The sequence below is a fragment of the Pholis gunnellus genome (assembly GCF_910591455.1).
Source record: "Pholis gunnellus genome assembly, chromosome: 22".
NCBI lineage: Eukaryota > Metazoa > Chordata > Actinopteri > Perciformes > Pholidae > Pholis > Pholis gunnellus.
Genome location: NC_136549.1, coordinates 1543059 through 1555186, shown reverse-complemented (window position 1 = coordinate 1555186; position 12128 = coordinate 1543059). Strand labels below are relative to the sequence as shown.

General features: G+C 43.5%; 1 protein-coding gene across 5 annotated transcripts in view; it reads right to left on the bottom strand.

Moving 5' to 3' along the window:
* kcnc2 (potassium voltage-gated channel, Shaw-related subfamily, member 2) overlaps window positions 1–10889 on the bottom strand; it is a gene marked incomplete at its 5' end in the record, with an annotated part of 100467 nt that extends 89578 nt beyond the window's left edge. For all 5 annotated transcript variants that reach the window (XM_079183989.1, XM_079183986.1, XM_079183987.1 and 2 more), the window contains one exon: window positions 10335–10889. In XM_079183989.1, coding sequence (XP_079040115.1) covers window positions 10335–10889 — 555 coding nt within the window. The remainder of the gene's footprint in view (window positions 1–10334) is intronic.
* Window positions 10890–12128: the final 1239 nt, after the last annotated feature.

Sequence of the window (12128 nt, the reverse complement as noted above, 5' to 3'; positions counted from 1 at the left end):
AGGATCGTGACAATATCAAATACGTATTGTTGTGTTTTTAAATAATCATATAAGCACGAGAGAACAAACTGCTCTTAACTGCAACTCTTTATTAGCATAACTTCCACATGCTGCACGTTACTGCCACGGTACAGACTACAGGTTCCATGCTTCACCTACATTCCCCTGGGTCCTAAGGCCCACCAGGTACAGCTTCTTATCACCCTCTATGTACCAACGTACATTTATAACAAATACCACACATATTACGCTAATCAGCGTTGCATATGTGTCTGACCAACATACCAAAAAAAGCAAAAAATAAATGATTCATTATTTTTTTTAAGTGTTTTGTTTGTATAATGTTTGTATATAATGTATAATAAGCATATCATTTAGTTATCGCTACTGAGAATTTAACAAACATAAAAAACATGAAGTAGATCGGTTTGCAGTTTTCAAGAAGTATATTTCAAATTGCATCTATTACACACATGAAATAAAGTTGTGAACACCGGCTGAATATCTATTATCAGAATCATAACTGTATTATAACTGCTACTGTGTAAAGGGAATACTGCTGTTAAAAAGTACCTTATTTGTTTCAAGTGTTTGCAAACCAAATGTTATTGCACTTTTGTATGCTGATAACTGAAACACGCTCCTTTTCGTTCCCAACAATGGCACAGAGGGAGAAGATATTCCGGTTTTATACACACACACACACACACACACACACACACACACACTCTAGTTGTTAGTTGGATACATGCAGTTAGTTTTGGACTTTTCATGGAGTGTTTTGACAGTAACTAAAATGTAAAACATCAGGAGACTTACAGTATCCTTTTGAATAAAGGAAACCGTACAATAAACATCCAAATCCAAACAGAACACTTATCAATACACATGGTGAGTTTGGCTCCGATTAGGAAGTGGCAGTAAGTTTAACTCGTCACTGAAATACTAATATAAGTTTGTTATTTTTCTTCCTGCCTTTTCAGTGTTTAATAACTTGCACTTAATTATTATTCATATTATACTTTCTTTGACACCTTATGTTTTAGACTTTAGTTTTAGATTGTTAGCACTTTAAAAACTAGAAATACCGGCTCAGGGCTAAATGCCTCCAGCATCCACGTCTGTCCAAAGTGTCATCACTTCATCCTATTAGACATTTGTGTGCCAAAAATGTTTTGTTAGGTCACGTTGACCTTTGACCACCAAATTATAATCAGTTCATACATGAGTCCAAGTGGTCACTAATGATACATTTAAAGACATTCCCCCAAAGTGTTCGTAGAATATCGCTTTAACAAGAATGGGACGGACATTACAGTCATTTAGCAGACGCTCTTACAATTTCAGATTCTATCACATTCATCCATATACTGGAGCAATTTTGGGGTTAAGAGTCTTGCTCAAGGACACATAGACACGCAACTAACGGAGCTGGAGACGGGGATCGAACCACCGACCTTCTGATTGAAGAACGGCCCTGCTCTCCACTTAACCACAGTCACCCCACATGGACATGAGGTCACTGTGACATTTGACCTACAAATTCTAATCAGTTCATCCTTATTTGAAGAAATTTGCTAGTGCTCCTGAGATATCACGTTTACAAGAATGGGACGGATGAATGGAGGGATGGACATACAGACAACATGAAAAAAGTTGCAAAGGCATTAAAAACAAATCTCGGTTTTTAGGTTTTATTTCTAGGTTGTGAAGCACTTTAATGTTTTGTAGAGCAGTGCTAAATACAGTTCAAACTGTAGCCATGACACGCCCCCTGTCCGCCTGTCTCTCGCTCTGTCCACCTCCGTCTCTTGGTTGATTCGACATCACAGGTGCCCTAATTGATCCCCGCTTGTTCAGATGTGGCTGTATTAGACGGTGGATCCTCTTTAAAGCTGTCAAAGACGGTCACCGTTATTACGAGTTAACACTCTTTCTGTACACATCACGCCCCTGTCATCTCCTTGCTGGTGAGACATTTTTTTCTGTTTGCAGCCTGTGCTGTCACCCAAGAGCCTACCGTGCTATACATGTGACAGATAACCAAGACGGTGTTGAGGATGCAGTAAAGACCTCTCTGACAATGTGGACTGACCCTTGCCTGTGAAGTGTGCAGGGCTCTGTGGCTGCATTCCTACCAAATATGAGTTCATCTAAGCAGTGGGAAAGAGCTTCCTCAATACTTACACTGTGGCTTATAGGTGGAAAAAAAGGTTTGAAGGCTGTGCAGCTTATTAGGTTGGATCAGCCTTCAGTTGCTAAGTGACGGGACTTAAAACCCTAGACAGAAGAGGTAGACAGACAGGAATATATATATATATTTTATCTTAAAGCATATCAGGCTTGTGCTGATTGGTGATTGGATCATATATTGACGTTTGAAGGGATGATCGGCAATCGCTTTTTCCTACGCCGGCATTAAGGCGAGTCGAACTTACTGAACTAAGTCACATTCATTGAATATCACAGTTTTTTTAACTTTTGAAGCTTTGATTGAGGCTTTCGAAAGAAGCTTCGTCTTTTGTCATATTTTATGTTGTCATCTTAAAAATATGGGGAAAATGTGATTTTGTGTCATTGTGGTTATATAAATGTAATTTATGGTGCTGTTAGATTGCTGCGAGACTGCCCCGTTAATACAGGTGTGTGTGATCACTTTTATTTCCAACCCTGTTGGATGGGAGTTGTGAGCGCATGTCTAATGAGATGAACCACAAACATCCCTGCACAATCTAATCTGTAGTGTTTCATTATCTCACTGTCATTCAGCATTTGGAGAATATGTCTCTTGTCTTTTCACCATTTTCTCCTCTGCTTGAGAAACTCGTAAGCCTCTTAAAAGGCCTCCTTTCTACTCCTTACAGTTTTTCACCTTAGGAGCTCTCATACCCTAACTTTTATCTTGTCTAAACTTTAAGGGGAAATTCTTCGAAAATGACATCATTCTGAGAACTTTCTTAGAAGTTCTTCAATAGGAGCAATTCTTTGTACTAGGAAGCTTCATGAATAAGGCCCTAGTCTCATTGAATTCCTGCTGTGCTCTTTACGACAGCGACTCAGCCTCAGCCAGTCAATTGGGACATTGTCAAGAAATACAAACCAGCCCGACAGTCTGACTTATTAATTACCTTTAAATGCGTGAGCGTCGGGGTTGTGCAGTTGGTGCCAGAGAAAAGAACTTTCACTAAATCCATTGTCCTTGGGAAGAGCTCAATCTTTTAGAGTGAATTGATGAGCATTTATTATTCAGCATCAAGCCCAAACAATGGGCACGTCTGCAGTGGATCACGGAGCTCGGGGCAATGTCGGGAGGTGGGTGGTGCACGGTCGACGAGGGGAGTATACCTTTAGCATGCCATCACATTTATAAATGCATGGAACTGAATTCTTATCTAACCCATTCTTAAGTGCACTTCTGACTCTGAAGCATATCCATCTACCATATAATCCGGTCTCTGGCAGGGTGTCCGCCTGCTGAGATGGACATCAAAGAAGAAGACCTTTCTCCTTCTCTTTGATCCGCTCTTGTTTTGACAGCGCTCTTCGCCGTCTTCACTCCGGGTGACATCCATTTTCTATTTGCAAATTGAGCAATAAAGCTCGTCCAATTTCGATGACATTGAGTCGTATGCGTTTAGTGAAAACCACCCACCGTGTCTTCCACTTTGAGGTGACTGTCACACCGAGAACTCTTTTTTCGCACATTTCCACTACAAACACACAGCGTTTTAACACTTCACACGATCGGATGACTAACCCTTGTTCTGTTTGTTTTTTTGGAGGCAAGCACCTGCAGGCCTGGAAATTGTAGGAAGAAGGTGGGTGGGAGCAAGTCAACAAATGCACTGCTCATGTCATACGCACTGTTGAACGAACACCTGTAGAAACCCTTAATGAGACAACGAGGAGCACTGTCGTCATAGAAAGTCATACATGCACTCATGCTTCAAGATGCTTCATTCGTAATCAAATGCATATCATGCCGACTGGTGTTGTGACTAATTTGCAAAACTGATCTTTCTGAGAGCAGAGACTAGCTATTCCATCAAGGACGAAGAGATTTCCAAGGTAATGGTTACCCACAATCCAATACTCTTTTATCCTTAAAGGCGTCCGCACGTCATTCCTCCTGCCTCTCTCCTTTTTAAATGGTTAAACTGAAAAAAACACAATGATTCGAGTATTTATAACCAAAAGACGTCAAAGGCAAAGCTTTTGAGATACAATTTGAAATGATTCCAAGCAAATGTGATAAACCTTTAAAGAACATTATTCTTTTTAAAAACAGATTTCTAATTGCCCTATGAATATTCTACAATCATCAAAAAAATTGAAAAAAGGCCACACGAAGGGAAAGAATCCGTCATGGGGACCCGGTTTAAGACCTCCAAGTACCACAGCCATCATATATGCCACTTTAATCTACTGCGTAATAATTTAAAAGCCCCTTTGCAAGTGACAGCGTGAGCATGTTCTTCATTTCGCTGGAGTGTGTATGTGTGTGTGAGACCAAAACACAGACAGACAGACAGACAGACAGACAGACAGACAGACAGACAGACAGACAGACAGACAGACAGACAGACAGACAGACAGAGAGAGAGGCCTGATGGGATGCTGTATATAGTGTACAACTGTGAGGCAAGTCTCCTTCATTAACTATCCAACAGGCCTCTCGCGTTCCCTTTTGTAGGAGCACAAAAACACACTCCTGCACTTCCTCATTTCTGTTGGTGGTGTACGCTCACTTCTTCATCATAGGAGTAAATACAATATAATAAAGGACAATAGTGATGCCACTACATTATATCCTGTTCACTAAAATTGGCATGAACTGCAATTTAAACCAAAAGTGTTCAAGTTAATGTGTGACTTACCGGATAATCTATGTTTATTATAATACTTTCAGAGTGCACTGCCAGTGAAGAAGACATCACAGACGGCTGATAAATGCAAACTGCAGTGCATGAACACCACAGTGATGGGCGCTTAGCAACGACTACACCACCAAATGTTGAAGAAAAAGAAAAGGAAAAAAAGAGGGAGACTTCTCACATTACACCTTTAACAACCAAAAGTGTTAATGTGAAAGTCTTCCTTATACACACTGCTGTTGTACACTGAGCTAATACAGGATGATGATCGGCGGGGCAGATTAACGTGGCTGGCAGCGCCTACAAACATGCCCAGCGGCGTGCCGTCACCGTCCACGCTTGGGCAGCCGTTTGCCCTTCTCTTATACCCGGCGTCAGGTCTGCTGCTGTTTACGCGTCAGACTGTATGTACTCAGCAAGGCATTGCCGTCTGTTTGCTGGCCTCCTACAACATCAGACTTTGATTCCACTGGGCTTTCTGATGAGGCCGGCGGGCCCTTGTACACCTGTAGCTCTGGTTAGACAAGAAGAAAAAGTAAAGACGCTGAGGCACATCACCACGTGTCCCCTCTGACAGCAGTACGAAAGCAGTTAAATAGACATGCACACATGGATTGGTTGTGTTAGTGATGCTCTGACACCCTTTCGTATTTTTGCATCGCTGCCTAAAAAAACAACAAGCTAGCACGCAAGGGCAATAAGGATTCATGGTCGAGCAGGTTTCTCAAATCAATCAGTTTCACAGACCGGACAGATCTGAATGAAAACAGGCCGTGGTGATGAGCGATGATGTTGCCATGACAACAGGCAGGCTGAGCGTGCAGCCCGGCTGTGGTATCTTCAGGCGTGTGGCAGGCAGCACCCAGACTGTTTGGGTTTTTAACCTCTTAAGTGGAAGAAAGCAAGCTGCAGTCTCAGATGGGTTCATGGGAGGGTGGGGGGGGGGGGGGGGGGGTTGCGGGGACACACACACAGAGTCAGGCATCGGTTAAACCTAAATATGACAAAGGTGTTGTTGTTTTCTTCATGTATTTTTTGTTACCATTCCAATCCAGCAATGGCCAACTACAGAGATATGAGAGGAACAAGCAAACAGATTAACACATTGGAGAACACATACATCTACACACACAGCCGTCGGCCTGGAGTCTCACTCTTTTCATTTGAGAAAAACAAAACAGAAAAACTAAATCATAAACAGGAAAATCAACCAGAAGCTCTCGCTCTTTCTATCTCACGCAGACGAGTGAACACACACCAACAGCCGTTGTTAAACACACACTGCTTGCAGATTCAGGAGGCAGCACTGAGAGCAGAGGGAGAACAGGACGGCTACAACAATAGAAACAGCGTGGGGAGCCCAGTGAAGAAAACGCCCGCTACCACTGACTGCTGGCACATGAACACTCGAGAACAAGTTGGTTAAAGGGACCGGTCGCACTTTTGGGGGGTTTTCTGCTTACCTGCAGAAACAGACCCATGAAAGGCTCTCTGACAGCCCAGCTGATCTGACACAGAGTGGTGGTCTGATGTCAGTTATTATGCTGTTAATGAAGTTAATGAATACATTGTAATTACTGTAATCAAATGAGAGTTTGATAGACAGCGTGGTGCTCGGTCACCTCTATTAAGATGCAGTAGCCTTGTAAAAATACAAACACCACATCCTCTTCGTTCATTTGTTGTTTTCTCTTTAAGTTTTTTTTGCTTTTTATATTAAACTTACATTTTTAGCGGACAAGAAGTCACCTAAGAAGACAACTTTTGACTGAATAGAGTTGGCCAACCTTATTTTAAGCTGAGACAAAAGATGTCTTTAGCCCATGTCCATGATGACTCAGAGCCTTTCTGCTAATGGCGATCGATTGTCTGCTGTTAAAGAGCAGCCTCTGAGCAGTATACTGTCACATCTGTGGTGCCGGGGTCAAAGGTGAAGCGTGTAAGAGCACTGAGCTTTCCACTGGCACGGGGTCACACGGCTGAAATCACACCTTTCATTTCCATGGAGGATAATTCAACGCTACTCTCTACGCCCCCTTATCAGGGGGCGGATTAGAGCACCCCAGGGTGCTCTTTAAGACGCATGCTCACTTTCACACCACACGTTCTCTCAGACACATCACAGAGCCTTCTTTCTGTTAATGAAAGTTACTTTAAAAAGCCAGATGGCCTTTAATAACAGAGCAAACAAAGGGCATAAATCTGCGCGCTGCCTCCGTGACACCAAACTGAGGCCTGACGTGAATGCAGGTGGAACCGCCATCGGGGAACTTGGTTCACACGGAGGCAGTTCAAGAAAACAGATGCTGCCGTCTGTGTGGTATTGGTGGCAGGGAACTGTGGCGGGACTTTGTTTCTGTGTGTGCCTGCTGGGTAGGTGTCGGGGTGCGGGGAGACAGATATATGCGCGTTGTAAACATGAGCGCTCGGCTCCAACCGCTCCCTTCTGCCAGTGAAGCGTCGCTGAAACTAACTCAATATTTACATCCCCGCTAGTTCCTCCGTCTGCAGGGTGATCGCCGGAAAACTTTTACAAGAAATTACCAATTGTGGTCATCTCCAGTTTTCCTTTAAAAAATGAATTATTGAACTGTAATGTAATGTTAACGTAACCTCAAATTTAGCTTTAGGGATAATATCTGGGTGTAATATCAAGTATCAACACTCTTTTGATTATAAAGCACACACCATGTATCAGTAGTCCTTTCACACATAAAGACAAATCCCTGCTCTTATCCTTACTGAATGTCCACTGATGAATTGCGAGAGGAAGACAACTGATGTGGGGCAAGGTCAATGCCAGTACCACCCTCACCTACACCGCACACTCCTCCAGCCCAAACCCCTCCCCTTCAGTTTAAAATCTAGATGGCAGTCAGACTCTGGAATCAGGCGATGGAGGAAACAATTACATATTGATTGAATCAACAGGACAAACTCATCAGTGCCAGTCACTGACTGATTTCTGGTAATCCTCCTGGATAAATGTTCATTTCACTTTATGGGTTCCATATCTCAAATTCTTTTTTTTCTGGACAAACACAAAATCTGGATTTGATCTGGATAGTTCGAGGGTCAATACTGAATGCTGGAGAGCCATCTTCTCTCCGACAGTTTTTCCCTTCCTCAAACATCCACATCACTTTAACTGGTGACTTTGAGCCAAATGCGTCCGTGGTTGCTAATAGTAACTTACAATTAAGTAATAGTTGGCGTAGATAATAAAACACGGATGGGCATGTATTTGAAAGACTCCTTGTAGATCCTCCAGTTTCCAGTTTGTATGCTAAGCTACGCTAACAGTATCCTCATTGTAGCTGCATATTCATTGGACTAACATTAGAGTGGAAATGGTTTTTCTTCTAACTCAGCGAGAAAGTGACTATCGTAAATGTACTTCTCAAAACGTAGAACTATTCCTTTGAATGCTGTTCTGGAGGCTTCCGAAATTACAAATTATATGAATTATTTGAAGCATGGCAAAGAAGAAGTGGTTTGCTTTTTGCCATGAGATCAAATCAAATTTGATCTAAAAATAATATTTTTTGAAATTCAATTCCAAACACTGTTTATATATTTGACCCTTAAAGGGGTAAAATGACATTTAAACAACTGCTGCAGCACTGCCCTCTAGGGGCTGAAACTTCCAGGCAATGTCACCTCTGGCCACACCCCAATCAGTGATGTCACAGCAGGTACTTTGACAGCAGATATAAAACATTAGAATTTTCTTTCTTGTAGTTACTTAGTGTTACATTATTTAAAAAGCAGTCAAACTTTAACTAATTAAAGGTGCAAGATCTGAGCCTGGGAGCATTTATATTGCCTATATTGACGGAGAGCTCATAGCTGATGAAGCTAGAAGCAGAAACTAAGGCAAAAGTGCTGACACATCCCACAGTGTTGAGGGGGGACACGGGAAGGCGTTATCAGTTGTAACCGCCGAATGAGAGCAATGCTAGCTAACAAGTGGGGCACGCTCTCATGCACAAAAGCACACGCGGCCAGCCCAGCTATGTCAATAAAGCAAGGACAAGCTGTGATAATAAGTCACACTGATGGACAGTGACTTCATTCTCTGCTCAGGTAGACATTACTCCACTATATCTTTACACAGAAAACATGTGTTTGCTGCTGTGTTAATGCTCCTTTCAACACTTCAGCTTTAACCGTGGGTGTTTGCATCACAATGGCACGCTGCCTGTGACATCACGAAGACGTGTGTGGCTGTTTTGCATTTATTTCCATTCACACAACATGACATCACAGCCAGTAGTCGCTCCTGAAACACGTCAGCGAGGGATCGATTTGCGATCCATTACCCAGAATTCACCAGCAGCCAGAGACAAGCTGAGCGGAGCCCCTGTCCTTCACTTACAGTGGGGGTCTCAAATGAAAAGGTGATTGGTCTTTAGAGACAACTGCTGATCTTTAATACGCTAATATTAAGGCCACTCAACACAATGGATTTTATGTATTCGAAAAACTACTGATGAACAGCTGATGTATTGATTTATTATATCAGAGAATAACTCGTGTTTTTTGTGGTGTTATTTTCAAACTGGTGTTTTGTCAAGTGTGATGTCAAATCTGAGAGTGCATGCTTCTGAGCTGCACTCCATCCAGATCAAACCTCAAAACTTAAAACTTATTTACAACACACTTTACTATTGTGCCGGAGTGTTAAAAAACAACAACTAATGATGATCAAAAAGAAATGTCAGAAGACGCCACATGTGGCTCATAAGCTAACATCTCTCTTATTACCAGCATGAGACACTGAACTCATTTTGGTCCCACACATTCAGAAATCGAGCATTTCTAAATGAGATCTAAACGAGGAACTAACACGCCGTGACTGTTGATGGGACATTTCTAGAGCCGTAGCCCAATAAACAAGACCCTTGCAACTGCCACAACAGAGTAACACGGATAGAGGATGCATGACTAAAATAAACAGCATCAGTGTGCAACAAATGTGGGCTATAGACTCTGTTTGGCACAGGCCTCCACACCTAAAATACACTACAGCTATCAATATCCATCCTGACGGTGTTAACATCTTGTTTGCTTATATGACAAACGGAAAAATCTGCCTTTTTTATAAGTGATAATTGCACCTGTTCCCAAATCAGGCTCTAAAACAAGTGTGATCTTGAAATGAGTCTAAAAAAGGCAGAATACTTCAGTAGACGTAAATTGTATCAGCATCATTCACACACCATAAATTGGCTGGAAAGAGATGACCTCATACCACTTGCAAGACATCTCACAAGTTTCTGCCACTTTATACTGACTTGTAAATGAGATTTCTTTTTTTACCCTTTCTGGTTGTGGGGTTAAAACTAACGTGTTCATGTGGACATGTTATACAGCGCTTTACTGTGAATGAAAAGAAGGTGTGAACTGAGGGTTACTGTGCGTGTTTGGAGAGCCCCACACGCAGCGGTGCGCCCTTACCCGCGCCGCTCTGGAGGAGTAGGGATCCTCGAATAGATTCCAGATCACCGGCTGCCACTTCCTCCAGATGCTGACATTACCGTCGGCGGCCACGTCCTCGATGCCGAGCCTTTTCCCTATCTCGTCGTCATCCTCCCCGTTGTCCACGTTGAGCTCGAACACGTCCAGAGCCTCCTCCGCGTCCCGGTGCTGCCGATAAGTCATCCAGCAGCAGGGCTCCACGTCCGTCTCATCGATGCCCCAGAAGGAGAGCTCCTCCTCGAACAGCGGTCCGCACACATCCGCCGGGCAGTGGAGTTTCCCGGTGCGGTAGTAGTTGAGCACGTAGGCGAAGACGCCCGGGTGGCGGTCGAAGAAGTACTCGTTGGTCCGCGCGTTGTACTCGATGAAGCCGGGGACTTGTTGCAGTTGATCCAGCACGGAGTCGATGTCCGAGTCGGAGGCAAGGAGGGCCAGGCGCGTCCCCGGCAGGGTCTTCAGGGTGGATTTGTAGGTTTCGTGCCTGGTGCCCCCGACGTTGAGGATTATCCTCTCGTTGTCGTCAAACTTGCCCATCGCTCTGTATCAGACATGACTTGATGGAAAGCGGGGGAAGTTGGTGAGTGCAGTCGGGAGGTAACGGCGAGCCCGACGCGCGCACACAACCCACAGTCCTGTTCACAAAAGCTCCAGGATTTTCACTCTTCCGACGCTTTCGTGGCTATTTTTTTTGGGGGGGGGGGGGGGGGGGGGGGCGAGGAGGATGTCCATCGTTCACGACGGAAAGATTTTGGTTTAGGTGGAGGTCGTCCCGTCGTATCCCACAATCCGTTCAGACATCCGGTGCACGGTGTGTTGAATGATCTCAAACGCCGGCTCCAACCAGACTGCGCTGCTGCCGTTGCGCGTCTGTGGCGTCCCTGCCCTCTCCAAGACGCACAGCCGCTCGTCAGCGTCGACCTCGTAACTCAAAAACATGTAACACAACACCAGAGATATCAGTCTCCCGTTACACGTATTTTCACATTTCAGTTGTGCTGTTGTTTCTTTGCCTTTGGGGGGAGATGTTGGCTTCGGGGAAACCAATCGGCGCTCATCTCTGGTGCTGCTGTCACCATCTTGGCTCGATAAAAACAAACCAGAGGGAACATCAGCTACAACCAACCAGGGAACTAACTTTGTGTGCTGAAAGATTATCAAACAAAATAACAATGTTCATTTGAATCTGAACAGTTAACTATTATAAAAATAACAAGCTCAATAAATTGTTATAAAAAGTAGGGATTCACAGAAAAACTATTGTTGATTTTGATTGTAAGCCTGTCATGTTTCAACAGGTCATGTTAGGACCAGCTACCAGCAACCTTTTATCCTCAAACTGTTTCAGTGGGTTATGATTACCTTCTGGTTTAATTGGATTCATTTATAGGCTGGAGGGATTTCACATTTATGTGTATTTAAGAGGAGAGGAAGTTGTTTTTCACAGAGTGAGGGAACAGCACTGCCTTGTGTTTGAGCATCAACATCCTGTCTCAACATGTGTGCATGAATCCCTAATATCCCACAGCCTCAGGTACATGTCACCTGTGCTCCCCTGACTTTATAGGTCAACAGTGGTGGTGGCGGAGTAGAGCTGGACGATTTATTCACCAGTCAGTAGATGGAAAATGATCCCGGAAATTACTTTGACAACAAATGAATCTTATGGTTACATTTTATAACAAAAATGTAAAAAAATGGACAGATTCTAGCTTCTCTAATGTGAATAATTGTTGTGTATCTCATTTAGGTTTTGGACTGTTTGGGGGGGGGACA